At 36.1% G+C, this 19383-nt stretch overlaps 1 protein-coding gene across 1 annotated transcript in view; it reads right to left on the reverse strand.

Annotated features, from left to right (window-relative positions):
* Positions 1-19383, reverse strand: part of PPFIA2 (protein tyrosine phosphatase, receptor type, f polypeptide (PTPRF), interacting protein (liprin), alpha 2) — a 451032-nt gene that overhangs the window by 18400 nt on the left and 413249 nt on the right. Inside the window, exons 23-27 of the mRNA XM_015571108.1 lie at positions 17867-18067; positions 8721-8783; positions 7336-7365; positions 5432-5607; positions 1217-1314 (exon numbers count right to left, since the gene is read on the reverse strand). Coding sequence (XP_015426594.1) covers positions 1217-1314; positions 5432-5607; positions 7336-7365; positions 8721-8783; positions 17867-18067 — 568 coding nt within the window. The remainder of the gene's footprint in view (positions 1-1216; positions 1315-5431; positions 5608-7335; positions 7366-8720; positions 8784-17866; positions 18068-19383) is intronic.

Genomic DNA, 19383 nt, shown 5'->3' on the forward strand with positions numbered 1-19383 from the left:
CTCCGGACTGGCTAGCCTTTGAATTCTTTCCTGTGGGAAACCAAGCACCCACAGTGGGTAATGGACTTTTAGGTCCTGGGACCCCTGGAACACCTACGTCAATATGTTTATTCAAAAATTCCATTGCCACAACTGTAGTTAAGAGTCATCAAGTACATAAAATAAGCCATTTATTTATAAGGTGAAGACAAATAGGCACTAATCCAAACTTTTCTTCTTCAGAACAGCAATATACCTTTTTTTTTCCATTTTGTAAATCAAATCCCTTTATATAAATCTGTTCCTAAGCAGAATTTATGTCCTGACTTTAAATCTTTTTAGAGATCCCCTGGACCTAAACAATAAATGGCCGGAGATCAGAGCTGACTGTTCCTTAGCAACAAATTAAATGTTAGTACATTCTTGATATTCACATGGTCTCTTCACTTTTGAAAGCTGTTTATTAAGGTCAAGGTTAATTAACACTTCAGATAATAACAGAGGTCTCCTAGTCACAGTCAAGAGTTATTCCTGTAAATGTCATCACATCAGTTACAGGAAATAGGGGCTATTTATAATCTCACTCACAGCTACTTATCATAGGAAGTTGTCTGTGTTTAATCTTAGTGAATTATGGAAGTTTATTTTTTCTCAGAGCTACACTCTTAACAGCAACTGTCATATACTAATACAATATTTGATGTAGGACTAAATGGGTAATTCTTCTTCTTTATATCTATCTATATATGAATATTCCATGTGGTGAGACCAAGCACAATAAAATCTACTAGGAAAATATACTTCAGAAAGAAAACTAGATAGTGGTATCCCTTAAATTTAAATGATAGAAACCAGAGATGCACTACAAGAAATACATTATATACCATATTTCTCTGAATCATAATGAGAATGTTCTATTAAAAGTTTAACAAAAATATCTATATGGAGGCACCTTTAGAAAAACAGAATGTATAATTAATAAGTACAGAGGAATAAATTTCAATTTAAAAGATCACTTGAGATATTTATCAAATGAGATATTTGCCTTGCAAAGAGATGATATTCTTTTCTGTATTTTAATAAGAAATGTAATAAAAAGAAATAATGATGACAATTCTAGCCAAACACTTAGGTTACTTAATGATCACTGTAAAACACACAGCATTTTAGGTTAATAAAAGTGAAAACTAACCATCTTCCCCCCAAAAGGCATCTGATATGAAAGAAAGTATATTACCTTTTATTTCATGTTGGCTTGCTTCTCGTCTTCTTTCCAGCTCTTTTCTGTCGTAATTCAACCTTTTTAAGCACATAATCCCATACTGTAAACTTGTTCTGTTATTTTTTAAAGTAAAAAACATGTTAAATATACTCAGCAGATGAAGAATGTTCCTTGATTAAGCAGAGTCAACAGTGTGCACTACTTTTAGGGCAACAGGTTAATACATTGCATCTGTAATTAAATTCTTTAGTATTGCAGGAAAATAAAATCATAGTTATCTAAGTAAGCACACAGTGTTTCTAAAGAGAAAAAAAAATACTTGCAAAACGAGAAAAGTATAGTCTTGAAAATAATTATGGATTATGTCATTTATTCATTTGCTTTTGTCTTCCATTAGGCTATTTTGACAAGTGAACATTTCATTCATTTGGAAATAATTTAAAGAGTCATTATTATGGAGACAGGAAGGAATATATGTGAAATTTATACTCTCCTTCAAAGCTACTAGTAATGAGGACAGTAATATAAAAATATGAATAAATATGAATAAGTGAAGTAATAAGATAACCAAATACTAAGATGACCAGCCACCAACTCTAAGTGATACAGAAATATGTGAAAAGAACAAATTAGCAGACATTGGAACTCTGGAATGGAAGAGCAGAAACTTGACTGATCCTTAGGATCAGGTGCAAAAGAAGGGTTATTAAAGAAAATGGCGCATCATGACCATGGGGCTGCAGATGAAAGTTTAAATGCCTGGCAATACTGAGGTACACTATCTGGGATTAAAGTCCATGGTAGGAAGTCAAGAGAAATAATATTATATAGAGAGGGGAGTTCTATTAAGGAAAGCTTTGCATTCATTGTAAGTGTGGAATACAGAAAGAAAAGCAATGAAAATTTCTGGCTTAAGGAAGAATAATCTGGTAGCAAAATAGAAGGTGAGGAAAACCTAGGGGACAAGGAACTCAATTAGGGTGTCAGGGCTGCTAAAATAATGGTCATAATAAGGACAGTTGCCACGGGCATGAACACTGAACCCAGAAACCAGAAATGTCTAGAGAGAAGAAAGGAGGAGATTTGGAAATATCAGATATTAAGGATGTGGAAGAGTGTACTAAAAAAAGAATCTTCAAGCTTCAAGAGGAAAGAACATTGATCATTAGTGATCTCTTAGGTGTTTAGAAAGACACATAAATTTATACATACACATTGGCCAGGTTGCTCCTAAGTGTTAGATGCAGTCCTAAGCCCTGCACTTTAATAAAGACAATGTGGAGCTCAAAATACTTCACAATTAGAGGAAAAGGAAAAGAAATCTGCATTGAGTGAGTGTTACAGGCTGAATTATGTTTCCTCAAATTCATGTTTAAGTCCTAACACCCAGTAGTACTTCAGAATGTATTTGGAGATAGAGTCTTAGATGAGGTAATTAAATTAAAACACAGTCTTTAGAGTAAGCCTTATTCCAGTCTGACTGATGTCTTCATAGGAAGAAAGAATTTGGACACACAGACGGGAGCTATGCAGGTGCACACGCAGAGCAGAGACAGCGTGAGGACACAGGAGAAGGTGGCCATCTGCGATGCAAGGGGAAACCAATCCTATAGGCACCTTGATCCCAGATTTTATGATTCTAGAATTGTGAGAAGATAAATATCTGTTGTTTAAGCCACCCAGCCTGTGGTATTTTGTTATGGCATCCCTAGCAAATTAACTCAGCGGGATCCCATAAAATGTTGGTATAATAAACATCATAGACATTAGGCTGCTTGAGGTTAAATCAATGAATCTTGGCAAGTTTCTGGCAAGTTTTTATATGTAATATAAAGTTGTGCTATAAAGACGATATATCTTATTAAAACAGTGTCTGTCAGGCTTCCATCCATCATGACACGCAGTATGCAGTTAGGTACTACCAGCTATACATCAGACCTAAGCACAGAATAAAGATGAAGCTTGTGTATTTCCTGGAACAAACAAGAACCTTGCCATTTAAGTAATTTTTATTTTTTTTAAAAAAGAAAACTTGATTATTATAATAATTATTTCTACTATAATAATAAAGTGATTAAAAGTATATCTAAAAAAAGTAGATCTAGTGAAGAATGGGAAGAAATACAAGTGTGTCATAAAAAATTCTAGTATGCAAAGGGCTAATGCAACTATGCAAAATTTGAGGGCCTAAATCAGCCGTGGGCAAACTACGGCCCACTGGCCGGATCCAGCCCATTTGAAATGAATAAAACTAAAAAAAAAAAAAAAAAAACCATACCCTTTTATGTAATGATGTTTACTTTGAATTTATATTAGTTCACACAAACACTCCATCCATGCTTTTGTTCCGGCCCTCCGGTCCAGTTTAAGAACCCATTGTGGCCCTCCAGTCAAAAAGTTTGCCCACCCCTGGCCTAAATGCTCAGTGACAGGGAACTCATTATCTCACAATGTGTTTGCTATAGGGCAACTGAGAGTCATACAAAGTTTCTATTGAACACAAAGCACTCATTTTGGTATCTACACCTGTTTGAACTAGAAAAGTGCATGTCCAACAGAACAAATATTATTCTCCCATCACATAAGTATATTAAAGCATAGAGAACTTATCTGAAGTCTTCCCATATCCAAGTTAAATGTCTTTAATTTCTTCAATCTTTCCACCAGACTTTTATCACTTTATCAAGAACAATTTAATGTATATAAATTAATACAATTTGTTATAATCATCTCACCATATGGTAGGACTGCTATTATGCCTGCCAATAAATACAATCTAAATATGCCCTGGAGAGTCATTAACCCAAACTAATGTATTTGTGTCAACTACAAGTCACATATCTTTCTCACTTGTACTATTTTTAAATCAAGGGTTTTCCATCCAATATTTTAATGGTTTTTAAAAGCTAGGTTATGGCCCTTGTGGGTAGCTCAGTTAGTAAAGCTTCATCCCATACACCAAGACTGCAGGATTGATCCCTGGTGTGGGCACATACGAGAATCAACCAATGAATGCATAAATAAGTGGAACAATAAATACCTTTCCCTCTCTCTCTCAAATCAATAAATAGAAAAGTGTTATATTTATCTGTACTTCATTTAACCCAACAGTGTTAATAACTCTATTAAGATTCAACATATTTGCCTATCTTTGATTAAAGAGTCCCTATTATTATCTTTTTATACTAAATTGATATCATCATATGTGATATTAAGATTTTTTTTTAAAGAGAGAGGAAGGGAGAGAGAAAAGTGAGTAACATCCATGTGAGGTAGAAACATTTATCAGTTGCACCCTGACTGGGGATTGAACCCCTAATTTAGCTATGTTTCTTGATCAGGAATCAAAACTGAAACCTTTCTTGGCTATGGGATTACACTCCAACCAACTGAGCCACCTGGGTGGGGCTACGAATCTGATTTTATATCATTTTCCTTTTAGTCCCTAGTTTACTGTTGGACGGGATGTGACCAAATAGTTCTCCAAGCTGAATTCATCTATATTTATTAATTTACCATCATAATCAACCATAAGACAATCACAATCTGACAATTTTTCACATAAACCTACAAAGATATCAAGCTGCAGCATAACATTTATGACATGGTATTAGAGTAAGCTTATTCTTACTGCCTCGATGGCAAACAACTTGAAAAAGAAATTGAATTTTATTCATCTGTGTCCTTACAGCTGTCTCACAATCCATTCAGGATTTTTTTCCCCTTAAAATTAATGTACAAATAAGTAAAAGCACTAAAAGTCTTATACAAAAGCAAAAACACAAAGTGTTTCTTACAGCAGAATTTCTTCTCAATTTTTTTCTAGTATATCCGTAAGTTATGTAATTTATAACCACATATATTTATAGTTAAAATTAAATTAATTTTATTCTTTATAGAGAATTTTATAATAGAAAAACATACATAGATAAAATCACAAACATGGGATTTCCAAAGATAAAGAAAGAAAAACTATGCTGTATGAAAATTTTACTAATGTATAGTTTTATAAGCTTTGGGCACATAACATGCACACAGTGGGACATTATATAGGCCCTGTAATTTGCTGCATGAAAATATTTTGTCAACTAGATGTTCACAAAATAGCAAATAATCCCTAAATATCTCTTTTTGATTTAGTTACATCTCTTTTTGATTTAAGCAGTCATGCGCTGCTTAAATATGTACATTATTTATTGTTTTACTTTAATGACACTGGAAGAAACCTACCGATGGAAACTATCCACCATTTTTAAATGGACACGGAGATCTTTTTTCGTTAGGTGATCTAACATTCTTGCATCTACCAAGCACTCCATAAAGTAACTTCTGTATTGAGGTAACCCCAGGCTGGGAAGCCATTCATTTCCAATCCACTCGTGGTTCATATCTCCATAAGCCAGGGTCTGTAGGAAAACCGGACACTAGAATTGTTTTATAGCAGTCAAGTTTCTTAGCCAATAAAATGAGGTGGTAATTGGGGGGGGGGAGGGATATTGTCTACCATTATAATGATATTTAATTATTATAATATATGGAAACATGGCAAAAATAATATTTAACCTCTAAGATGCGATTTACTTTGGTACAAAGTAGAACTCTGTGTACATGTATCAAGGTACTTGCCTATAGAAAATGATGTTTTTCATTTTGTATTCTCAAAAGGAATTACATTTTATACAAATGTGCATTTTTAATGAAAATTAGAATTAATGATATAATACAAATGCTGAGCTTAAGGATTCTTTATATAAACAGGTTTATTTAATATTTTATTGAACTGTTAGCTAATACTCCACCATTTGCTTCTCTTTGATGATATGACATTGCAATGGTATAATGGCAAATCATCTTGATGTAAAAGAGAAAATAGTAAATGAATAAGAAAGGAGCAACAAGGCTAGAGAGACAGAAAGCTGAAGTTTTAGGTGGACAATTGTCATTACCTAGTGAAGCATGAGCCATATTTCATAAAGATTATTGGAAAGAATCAGTCTTTTTGAGAAATTAATCTACGTAGACTCTATATTTAAAGAAGTAGGGCATGATCAAAAACTAAAAACAGTAATCCAATTCTTTAATATAACCAGATGAACTGATCTTACCAAACGCCGTTTGTAACAGCCAAAATGAAAAATAGAATCAAACATCACCTCTAAAACAATTTTAGTAAAGATTATTACTCTCTATTAATTTTATAGTGTTTGTCCTTATCAAATGACAAACTGGAATTGCATATTTCTATCAAAAATCTAGGTGCTTCCTTTTTGGTGTGTTCTTAAAAATGATGACATTTTTACCAAATCAAAACCTAATGCAATGCTAATTTACTGAATGTTTAAATATAATAACTACTCAAGTAGTTCTTAATAACAACTACTGAAATTTTCCTTATTGTCAAAGGTTTGAATTGCATTAACACACAGTACACTGCTTGATAGTGGCGGTATGTTCTGTGAAATATGTCCTTAGGTGATTTCATCATTTTGGGAACATCACAGTGTGTACTTACACAAACCTGGATGGCACAGTCTACTGCACACCCAGGCCATGCTGTAAAAGCAACCTTTCACTGACCACAATGTTGGTACATGACTGTAATTCTTTCAGTTATACAGCATGTGGAGATGCTAGGAAATGCACAGCTTCCTAGTGAACATGTTTGCTCAAAGTGAATATGTGTGTCTTCTATTGCCATCCTAGTAAATGGGAGAAACTTGTGATTTGCAGTTGCAATGCTGACAGCATCCCTCCCACCCTAATCTTCATACACTTCCCACTATACTTGAAAGCAAATGTGATTCCAAATAAATGTTTAATTTCCCCCACCCTTATATCCAACTTGAATGATTCCTGATTAAATATATTCAGGGGTGATTTCAGAAAAAATTAAGTTACAGTTGATTCTTTTGAAGAGTAAATGAGAGTTCCCTTTAAAAAGAGGCCAGGTGTAAAATGATAATCATCCTCTTTGCAAAATGTGGTGAGCTAAAAGGATAAATAAACTTAAATGTGCATGTTAGCCTAATTTTAGGCAAAGGGGAGATTTACAATATTGTGATATATAACAGTTTCATACTTTATATCCTCATAGGGTACTGGTGATACTGTTTTAAAGCATTTGAATTTCCTACCTGGGCCCAGCTTCCTTCCTCAGATTCTTTCTGTGTTAGCAGCAGAGAGTGATTAATAAAGCAGATAAGTGTAAATTAATTTCAAATGATTATGGTGAAATTTCTAAAAAGCAAAATTGTTATTGAAAGTGCTAATTATGACATAGGAAGCTAAAGACAGATTCTTATTCAGATCACAGTAATCAACTTAGCAGTTCAAAGGCAACTACTAATTAATAGTTTCTAATTAATTCTAACTAAACACACACACATGACACATGGAATTTTCCTGATATATTTGATCTGGTAATTCTAAACCCTTTTTAATTCTTAAAAGTGTGTACTTTTCCAAATGTAATGAATTATAATAAAAATTTCTGATCATATACATAAAAACATAATACACAAATGTGGACATATACACATATATTATAAAATGTACATTATATATCTATAGCCTGCTATACCCCTATGCAGTTCATTGTTTTACACATACACACACACACACACACACACACATACTCATACAAGCATACACTCACACATATACACATATGATGGATAAATCTTACATAAAATAAATTAATAAAGTGGAAAAATAACTGCATTCCTCTAAGAGAGTTTTGTGGTAATCAAATAGATTTCCGCAACAGCCAAAACAAGCAAAACCAAAAAAGACAAAACTAACACAACAAACTAAACCAGAAATGGAATTAGTACTGGGCATTGGCATTTTTATCCACAATAAACAGGATAATACATTTTTCAAATAGGGATAAAACTGAAAGAAGATTTAAATTTTTAAAAAGTTGGTAAGAATAAAATGCATGTTGTGCTCAACTTGGCTACTTTAAATTTAAAAAATGGCCATATGTAATATATTTTTAAAAGTAGACAAATACAATCATTGTCACCAAGAGTTTTTTAAGCCTGTTCTTTGAATAAAAAATAACAGAACATTTTTTTGGAGCAGGGGATAGGGTAAAGTGCTCTCTCTGAAATGCTAAACTACAAGAAATGAAATGATTGCATTAAAAATGAGTATCCCATCTAAATTTTTCTATTACAAATTTTATTGGGTTTGGTAATATGTATTAAATGCGAATGTGCCCAATACTAAGTGATATATGTTACCAGTGTTGCAAATGGATATATAAGTTGTTACTGAGTAGTGTTTGCATATTACAGATGCTTATGACATTAACCACATTATCACAATCTAGCACTGCTTCACTGAAAAATGCCCCATGCAGAAAACTAAAACCATGGCAAAAATGTCAGTTATCATTACATCACACTATGGAAACATACCCCTCACTTCAACCTATGGTGAACAAAACAGCTTTATCATCCAAATAGCAGCAAAGTAACTTTTCTTCATGTTCAACAGAGCCATATGGACTAACCGTTTTCGCTGGAGCTGCAAGAGTTTCCATTTCTTCATGGGTCACCCACACGTTGCCTGAGGGCTGCACGGAGGCCCGGAGGGGAGCGGTGGGATCCAGGGAGGGAAGCATGTAAAGAGGAAAGGCAGAGCCACAGTAAGTTGACACCAAGCAACACGGCCTCTGTGCACCAGAGAGAGCATTGCTGACTTGCTCATGGCTCCCTTTTCTTCTGCTTAAAAGGATCAAAAGAAAGAGGCATTCTGTGAAGCTCCTGTAAGACTGATTTAAAATAATACTTCTGTGTTTACTAATTAGGAAAATGGCTGAATCAAAATTTCCCTTTCAAAGATATGTGGCTATTATATCCACAGAGAATGGATTGAATTTGAACTATAGAAAGGTGTATTTTTTTTATTTTCTTCAGAAAACAAAGGCATATATGTTTTGTTCTGTTATCACCAATATTCCATTCACAGAGTGTTGATTCTTCAATGTCCTTAGAAAGAGAAAATTGGTTGTCAATACAAAGCTAAAAGCACTGTTATAACCTGTCTGGAAATCAATGTCAACTTTTTCCAAATATGTTCTTCCTTTTACAGTTCAGTAAATGTGTTGTTTCCCTCTATTCTTATAGAAGAAAAGGAAGTGAAATGCTATTTTTATTTAATAAAAGGTATTTTTCAGCTTTACTATATACTGTTAGAAATTACAAAATCTATTTCCTAATTTTTCAGCAGTCTCCTCTATCACTATAGAAAACATGATGTAAAAGAAAATTTTCTCTCCAGCAGGCACTATTCCACTCTGACACATAATTTACTTTCCAAATGAGACAACCCATGATATTGTTCTATACACTGAATAATGTGCAATTTCTAAACCGAAGTCCACTTAGTAACACAAAGGATCAGGCATGTCGTTGATGTTAATGGCCAATGGGAACCACTTCTCACCAAATTCCTATATTTCACTGGGAAACATCCACAAACATTGTAAGGTCATCCAAATACATCGATCCTCTGGTTACAATGGAATTTACATCTTACCCATTGCTTGTTACTTGCTTAGAACGTGTTTAGTTTTAAAGAATTGGAAATAGCAAAGTTGATATCCTAACATAAGTCACCCACATAGTTCTCTCTAGTCTAGTTTTTGCAAGGATTCACATAAGTACCATGTTTGAATTTCCTTCTACTATAAATAATACAATTTAAAACAATTTTAAGAATAACTACATATAAACTAAAATGATGAGTATAATTCGATATAAGAGAAATTTCATATATAAGAAAATTACGTGTAATTGAGTAACAAAGGAGAGCTGAGCAGTAAATACTCATAATTATAAGTAAATCATATGGGCATAAAAAAAAGCAACCCTGAATAGTCACCATATATATGTACAGAATTCTCATTTCTCTACCATTTGGAAATTGGAGTATATCCGATTATTTCTGTGGGATATAACTGTACACACCTGTAAAATATGCTTATAACACAAGAGCCACCCCTGTCATTAAAATCCTCTCTCTTTTGCCCCTCAATTTCTGGGAATAATCTTAATTATAAACATTATGGACCCGGTGACGAGCATTATGCTGAAAGGAACTTCCCACCCATCGGTCACATGCCCTTTGTAACCAGTGGTCACAGAGCTTTGCCCAAGTGCCTGTGCTGTCTTCAAGCTGAGCTCCGGTGATGATCACCTGATAGGAAATTCATTTAAGCCCGTCTGAATTTACAATGATTTCTGTAGTCTCTACCTTGACTGTGAATTCAAGCAATGAACTCCCTCCGTGTGGAAGAAACTTAACCAGTATTATCTCATCCTAAAATGCATACATGTGTAATCTAATAGGTTATCTTAAAGTTTATATTTGCCAACCTGTTACCAAATTCTTGGATGGGCAAAGTGCTGTAAGCCATGGTTTGAATCTGTACCTGTATATGCAACATGAATATATCCAGTGCAATTTTCTACAGTATGGTTGGCAAACCTGAAATTATATGTTACTCATTCACCTTTGATCTTTAGTTCTACTAGTGAGGAACACTGCCCACTCTAGAATCTTGTAAAGTTACTCATAAAATAGCTTCTACACAGCGCAATCAATTAGCCATTAGTCAAGGTTTTAACAAGTTTATTTTATAACCAAGTCCAGATGTAGCAAGATATTCAGATTTCTTTCTTTTTGCCACCAATTTAAGGGATGGAACTTACATGCAGGTCACTAATAAAGGGGTGATGTAGAGCATGAGCGTTTCAGCAGAGAGGTTATCTTAGTGAGTAGCGAGAGTAAGAGGCTTTGAGCAGCCATAGGCAATGAGGACACTGGTGCCTTGGTCCGAGGACAGAGTACAACAACGAGGCTGGAAAAGCAAAAGGACACGCCTCACATCGTTGGTTGTGGTTCTCTGAGAGTCACTAAAACCATCCACTCCCTGCCCTTGGAGCTGGAGAATGCACACCGGTAGTCAGTTATTTTTCTGTGTGGCTAATACCATCTGAGTCTAACAAGTGATTGATTCGATTTCAATTACAATTTGTGAAATTATCTGGTAATTTAACAAATTATAATCAGGAGGCCTGCATTCTACCAGTTCCACTTCTCAGAAACTACCATAGGACATTTCCTAAACCTCTCTAAATGTTCGACTCTATTTCTGTTAAGTGGCTAAAACCACATACTTCATACTAGAAAAACACTGAAAAGTTTACATTATAATGTAATATAATGCTCTACATCACCCCTTTATTAATTAACTACATGTAAGTTCCATCCCTTAAATTTCTAGTACTTCATACTAGAAAAACACTGAAAAGTTTACATTATAATGCAATATATTCTGATACAAGCTGAGACTATGATGAGGCAGGTGAGATACCAACTAGATTTAAGGAAGCCTCACTGTGAGGGGTTTACAAGTGCAGGGTCGGTCGCTGATAGTGAGTGCCTCCTTAAATTTTGTGTTTGAGCCGACCCCTGCCTCACCTAACTCCAGATGGAGTTGAATATTTAAACAGTATTATCAAATGAAGACCTGGGAGAAAAATTCCTAAAATATGTGAAGGATTAAAGGACTCACCTAATTAAATCTTTCAGGAGGAAATTATGACATAAAAATGAATGTCAAAGTGAGCTTAAGAAATAAATCATAAAAATTAATTAGGGGAAAAATGTATTCTCTTGATGTCAGAAAAATTAAGTAAAGCAGCCAGAGCTTCAGAATAATCCTTAACCTTACCTAGTTGGAAGTAACTTCTGTTACTACTAATGTCATTTTGAAGTATTTTTAAATTCATGATTGTACTAGAGTTCTGCTGCATGAAATTTATGCACGGGTAGGGTCCCTAGGCCTGACTGGTGATTAGCGCCAATCTGTGGGGCGACTGGCAGGGCAATCAAGGCCCTTGCTCGCACCTGTTAGCCGGCCCTGCCCCACGCTGCCTGTTGCCATCTGTGGGGGGACCAGGGCCCCGCTCACACCCACCTTGGCCTAGCACCACCCGCTCACCTGCTCCACCATCCCGCAGCAGTCCGACTTTCATCGAGGCCCATCAGGGCCGGCAATGCCTCCACTGCCGCCCACTGCCAGCACTGCATCACTGATGCCTGTCATGTTCAGTGCTGCCCCCTGGTGGTCAGTGCACATCTAACTTCTGGTCGGTCAAACTCCCACCCGTGGGGACAATTTGCATGTTAACCTTTTATTATATAGGACTAGAGGCCCAGTGCACAAAAATTTGTGCACTGGTGGGGGTCCCCTCAGCCCAGCCTGTGCCCTCTCGCAGTCTGGGACAAGCGATGGGGTTAGATGGGGTTAATCGGGAGTTCTCTTTCCTTGCTCAGGGCTGCTAGTGGGAGCCCGGCTCCCCATGACCTGGGGACACATTAGTCAGTGATAAGTGGGGCTTTCCAGCCCCTTTTATCATGTTTACAATACACTGACCCTTTTTGGACAAAACCCTGCTCCCCCACCTTGCTCCTGGCTGTTATGGCTACAGGAGACAATTTGCTGATGGACTCTCCGTGGAGGGCGCTTCCTGGGAGACCTCCTGCAGCACCCGGGGCAATATTTCCTCCACCTGGTGGATCCCGGCAGGGGCCACAGATGCTTGTTTTTCCCAGCTCATTGCAGCCTCTGAGTTCAGAAATGTCACCCTTTCCGTCTGCTCAGCTTTCATCGAAGGGCTGGGGGAGCAAACCCAGAGGCAGTGAGATTATGTTTCTCTGGCTTTGGTGGGGCGACCCCCAGCAGGGACCCTCACCCATGGAGGTGTGGCCAGCATAGGTGAGGGGCTGAGGGCCGTTTTCATGCAGCCCACAGCCCCTTCAGGGTAGGGGGTCCCACTGGGGTGCCTTGCCAGCCTGGGGGAGGGGCTGATGGCCATTTTTAGGCTGGCCATGCCCCTTGGTGACCCAAGCTCCCAGCCTTTCCTTTTATTCTATTTTTTTTTTTTTAGGGCGGCCTGGAAGCAGGTATCTGGGATTTATTTATCTTCTATAATTGAAGCTTTGTAATCTTGAGTGGAGCCCAGGGCCAGCCAGGGCAGGCGGGATGCCTGGCTTCCTCCATTGCTGGGGACAACCCAAGCCTCCTGCTCGCTCCAGCTTCGTGGCCACCACCATCTTAGTTGGGTTAATTTGCATAGTAGCCCTGATTGACTGGTGGACGTGGCTTATGGGTGTAGCGGAGTGACAGAGTGATGGTTAATTTGCATCTTTCTCTTTTATTAGTGTAGATTCCAAAATACATTGATTTGAAATTTACTTTCACATTCAAAATAGCCTAGATCCACATTTTTCCCTTTTCTGAATTTATGTCTCTCATTATAAGAAAGTACATATTTTCCATTATATTAATTATACCTCATCTTATTCACATTAAAGATTAAGTTTTATGAGGTTAATAATAATGACAGGGGAACCGAAGCAGATTGGATGGATGCTGTAAAGGAGAAGGAAAACTAGGAGAGTACAGGAAGCAGGAGACGCACTTGTTAGGATCATAGATTCTGGGGGAAAACCACATAGGAGTGTGACCTTGGACAAGTCACTTATCTCTTGGTACATCGGTTTTCCCATTTGCAAAACACATGTAATAGAAGGACCTATCTTCCTGGTGTTGTCGCAAGGTGTTATTACATTTAAAACACTTAGAACAGGGGCTGACATTTACTGTTGGCTATTAGTACAATGTTATTAGAAATTTTGTTAAACAATCTGCACCCAGACACATGTTTAGTTTAATAAATGGCCTGTCTTTCCCCTGTACTTTGGGCTGACTGATACCTATCTTATGTCTTACATATCTGAGCAAACTTGCTGGATTATATTTTTACCAAAGATCATTTGTATTTGCTCACAATCCTATTTCTTTCCATTGCACTTTTTAAAAATTAGGTGACTTAAATATAGCATAAAGCCAAAAATAAAGAAATTTGGCTCATGTATAAGTTGAATTATTTGAAAAGCCTAGATAAAGGCAAATCTTAAAACACAGTATCGATGAGATACAACTTGGTCAAAGTTGGTGAAGAAATTGTAAATATCCAGGAGGATTTTGCACTCGAATAGCTTTTTGAGTATCATGAAGTTATTACTTTAAAAAGAAATTCAAACTTGTGAAATGGATGATGCTTTATGGATGAGGTTATGAAAGAGGGATAATGTGGAACTCCAGGCAATGGAATCATACTCAAAGAAAGTATTAGGTGTCTCATCTCAATTTGAAAGTTGTGAACATTTACATATTTTTACTTAAGAAAAAATATTTAAAGAATGTAACTTATTCTTTGTGACATGCTTTTTAACCCAAATATTCATTGAAATTAATTATGGTGATGTGAATGAACTGACATGTGCATCCCTATTCTGTTAGGTAAAAGGCCTTCTGCAGTAGTACGAGGTTAGGAAGAAAGAAAATTGGAAGATTAGGACTGGAGAAAGGAAATAATCAATGGAAACTTTAGATTTCCCTTTTGATGGGTTAGTCCACTTTATCTATACAAAAAGGAGGCAGAATCAGGCAGAAGCTCTGTTCAGTTGGAAAAAAAGAGCCTAAATATCTTGTCGTTTTCTCTTGAGAACTTGAGTGAACAGACAAGATACACCTGGCTGAGGAATCCAAACCCAAACCTAAACCTACAAAAGGACTTGAATAATCTGGACTAATTGCAGTTTTCTGGATGACATTAAAATATTTCCTAAAAAAAAACACCCACTTTTGTATGTTTTCATGTTTACTTGATGCAGCGGATTCATTACTAGAAGTTGAGTTTTAGTTTCTTTTTTTCTTCTTGAAAAGCAAATCATATTTGAGATATACTATAAATGAGTAACAACTTCCATGTAGACGGGATAGAAGAAAAAAGAGCACTCAGTAAATCATTTTTAAAACAAATAGAACTTAACTTTATCTCATGTAACTTGAACCAATATTTGGCAAAGGGCATATATCTCCTGTGAATAAAGAGCTTTTAGACATTAGTAAAAAGATGAAAATTTCTACAATCCTACAGAAAAATGGAAACAATTATAAATAGGAAATTCATTAAATACTAAATCAATAAGCATATAAAAATTTTAACTTCAGGAGTAATTTAAAAAATATAAACTTAAGTAATGTGATAATCAATGTTAACAAAAGGGAAAGGAAAGGCCTATACAATACAATTTGGCAACTAAGGGTTAAAAATAATAAGAATATAAATGCCCTATACTCAAATATTGCTTTGTCAATAACCACAGCTTATGCAACAACATAACTACATAGACATCCACTATGGTATTTTAAGATTTTAAAATTTTTAAATAAGCAGAATATCCACTATTAGGGATTTGGTTAAATGAATTATGGTATTTCCATGAAGGAGGCATGTAGCAATTAAAATTCATATTAGAATTGCATATTTATTAAATTGAGGAAAATGTTTATGCTATATTACTGTTTTAAACAAAAAATACAAAATAATTCATCTTTGTCAAAAATGTAAAGAAAACAGACTGGAAAGGTCTTTGTCCAAAAGTTAAGAGTGACAAAAATATTTAAAAAATAATTAACACTATATGACTAGTCTTTCAAATGCTAATTCTTCTTCGAAGCCTATTCAAGCAGAAGTGCTTTCTCCTTTCACGGAATCCCATAACATTTTGCTTCAATCTCACATTTAGAAATTAAAATATATCATCTCCTACCATACCTACTCATAAGCACTTCTTACTTTCCTCACCATAGTTGCCCTCTCTGAAGTCAGGGCCATACACATTTCAGTTCCTCTGTAATAGCGGGTAGGGTGACTTGTGAAGCATCATTTTTAAGAAGGATATTTATTGATTATCCACAATTTTCCAGGCACAGAGTTAAGGCTTGAGGTCTATGGATAATCCGATAATATTATTGCTTGGCCTCGGGTGGGATGAATCAAGGAGAGAAAATTATAAAATGGTTCTTCTAAGTACCCAGATGGAAACTCAGGAAGGGAACCAGGGCCAGACATGGAAGCTAGTGGAAGCTTTGTAGGAAAAGGACATTCAGGAATCATTAGATAAGGGGTGAGTTGGAGAAGGATGGTAATCCTGGAATGGGAAGATGTTCTAGGCAGAAGAAAGATCAATTACAAAAGCCGATAATCAATCAAGAACCTAAAAGCTTAGGAAAGTGAAAGAAGTTCTGTGTCATTGGGACCTGACCTGAGGAAACAAAGCTTTTGGGTGAACTGGGGCTAAATTATGAAGTCTCATACGCTCTTTTCACACTTCATTGTTCTTTGAACAACCGAGCACCCACCCCCTTTAATAGTTTTTAGATTCCTTTAGTTTGCTTAGGTCTTTTTAGAGAAATAGTGCTTAATTATTCTATTTTCCATTAAGAAATGAATCAGGATGCAAAGTATATTCCATTTTCCATCTTGAAGCTGGAACTCCAAAAACTCTTCATTTTGCAAGGCTAGAAATTTTTAGTAATTTTGTATGCAGTTGCTCTTGGGAGGAGAGGGTTGATATAAACCAGTTGTGATGCTTCTTTCTCAGTTAGAAATTGTTGAAGAAACTCTTAGATTTGCTTATAATTTGGTTTACAATAACTTTAATGGCCTGCTCAGTTTTTGTTTTGAATTATTTTGTAACTGGGGTAGTAGTTCAGCTACAGTATACAGCATTTATATGAAAATATGTTATACATAAGTTTTTAAAATTATATATTTTCCACATGTAATTTAAGAAGAAGTTAAAATGGAATTATGAAAGAAAGACAGAAAGGTTTTTAAATTTTATGTATTTCTGGCACTAGAATCTAGCATACTGGGAAGGAATATAAAGGCAGATACAGTAAAAATGAAGCAAATTCTCTAAAACCATTTAAGACCAAATATAAAAACTGCATTAACATAACATCCCTTTACTATCTTTTATCCACCACTGAAATTTACTTCCTTCTCTCATAATATATTATTCTGTATAAGAAAGGGGGCCAGAGAAGTCCAGTTAACATCAGAAACCACATCCTTTATCAGCAAAAGATATAATTCAGGACTAGACAAAGGCAGAATGAATATCATTTGGGAGTTTTTCGAAGTATTTAAATTTGTCAGCTGGTGTGCATATTTTTAGACATTTTTTTCTTTCTTAATTTTGGGATATGGTAAAATTATGAGAAGAATGGGGATTTATAAATGAGAAGCTAACAGAGTTTGAAGGGAGGTATCCCACTTGGTATGTATAAAACATCAAATAGTTTTGTACTTTCATAAATATTAAAATTGCATCAGAAGCCACGCATTAAGCATTGCATCTTCAGAAAGCACTAATGCCAACAAATAATCACCTGCGATGTTGAATTACATTATAAAAAGGGGACATCCTGAAAATGAGTTTGCTTGGGGTCTAGTTGCTTGGGAGGAAAAAGAAAAGCACACACACTAGTCTAGACTATTTCAAAAATCTATCTTGGTTGCAGCCTTCAAATCTGATAGCAGTCACAGCTCCGCAGCTGAACAGCTATTGGAAGGAGCAGCAAGGTTAATGAAGAAAGAGCAAGCTAAATCTCCTCAGAATAATTCACGCTGACATGGAAATGTGTGCTGCCACCACTCTGCTCTGTGGACTCAGAGATGCTGTTATTCATCCAGCCCTGTGGGAGGGAAGGAGCACAAATTGACTCACAGTTCGGGATGTGGGAGGAGCTGAAGGACTCGTTAGGGAAACCATCTCCTGGATTGCTAGTCGGAGCTTTAAGCGATGCAGGGGATTGCTGATTCCAATTTCTCTCTGGATCTCAGTGTCTGACAGAGCAGACATGATGGCTCCGCTCTTCACATTGGCTCGGCAGGCTGCCACATACCAGGCAGGCATTCCCAACCAGAGCTGTTGGATAGAAAAAAATACATAACAGATTACAGTAATAATTAATATGTTAGTGTCTCGTATGTGCCAGGCACTGTTCTAAGTACTTTACACACATGAACCCTTTTGTTTCTACCATCCGATGAGATAGATGCTATTATGTTCCCCAGAAGAGGCAGATGAACGGGGGCACTAAGTAATTTATTTTAAAAATTCAGGTAGACAGTGATGGAGATAGAGATTTGAAATCGAGTTTCCAGAGTTTGCAATGTAACAACTAATTTTTATTATTTGGGATAAAGTTAATAGTTGTGCAACACAAAATTCCCCCTTGAGTTAGAACAAGAACAGCTACAAGCTGCATATGGTAAAGCCTCAATCAATGTTTGTTGAATGAGTGACTTCAATTTATAATTCTCCTTTGGGATTTTGAGCGCGAGAAATTCTGTCACAGAAAGTGCCAGCTACCACCTCCAGCCCCATGATTTTGATCAAAGCCTGCAGTGTAGCTAAGCCACATTTATCACACATCAACCTACACCACGTAATGCTTGTGTGAACTTAATTAGATGTTCTATATGAACATACTTATGGAGAATGAAATGTGCTGATAAAAGACACTAAATTTATAAACATCTGGAAACCTCTAGCTAAAGAGAGTAACAACATGAATAATGAATTAGAAATTAGGGATCTCAATTTTTCAAGTTTGCTGTGATGTTCTTGAGAGACATTTGAATCAGTAGTGGAATGAGCACAGCACAGTGACTGACACTCATCTTAAGCACTGGATGGATGCCAATTCACAGGCATGTTGTGGCATCTGAATTACATATACTTAAAAAATGAATGTTCCCTCCACTTTCCCCCATCATGAGTTATGGGTTAGAAGCCATACTTTTACTTAGCTCTGAGTAAGAAGCAGAGCAGTTTAAACCTTGTTTTTTCAATAGCCAAAATACTAAGTTAGAGGGCTGTTTATTTGTTGATGGGAACAGATAGAGCAAAAGGAGAGCATGAGGGTGAGAAAAGTGAGAAGTAAGAGTAAGACGAAAAACAATAAATCAGCCAAATGCAATGCCAAGAATCAGAAGGCCTGGGCTCTATCTAATTCCTTCCCTGTCATCACTGAGTCACGTGACCCTCTAAACCTCAGCCTTATTTTTCTCATTTGTAAGTGAATGGATTCAGCCTCATTCTAAGGCATTGTGTTGGGCAGCTTCTAAGATGGGTCACAATGAGCTCCTCTTTCTAATGTTCCTGCCCTTGTATAATCTTGTTCCTTTGAGTTCTTAAGGAACAGACTGTGATAAAAGTGAAGGGATGGTGCTTTCCAG

Source organism: Myotis davidii, unplaced genomic scaffold (genome assembly GCF_000327345.1).
Source record: "Myotis davidii unplaced genomic scaffold, ASM32734v1 scaffold26, whole genome shotgun sequence".
Lineage (NCBI taxonomy): Eukaryota > Metazoa > Chordata > Mammalia > Chiroptera > Vespertilionidae > Myotis > Myotis davidii.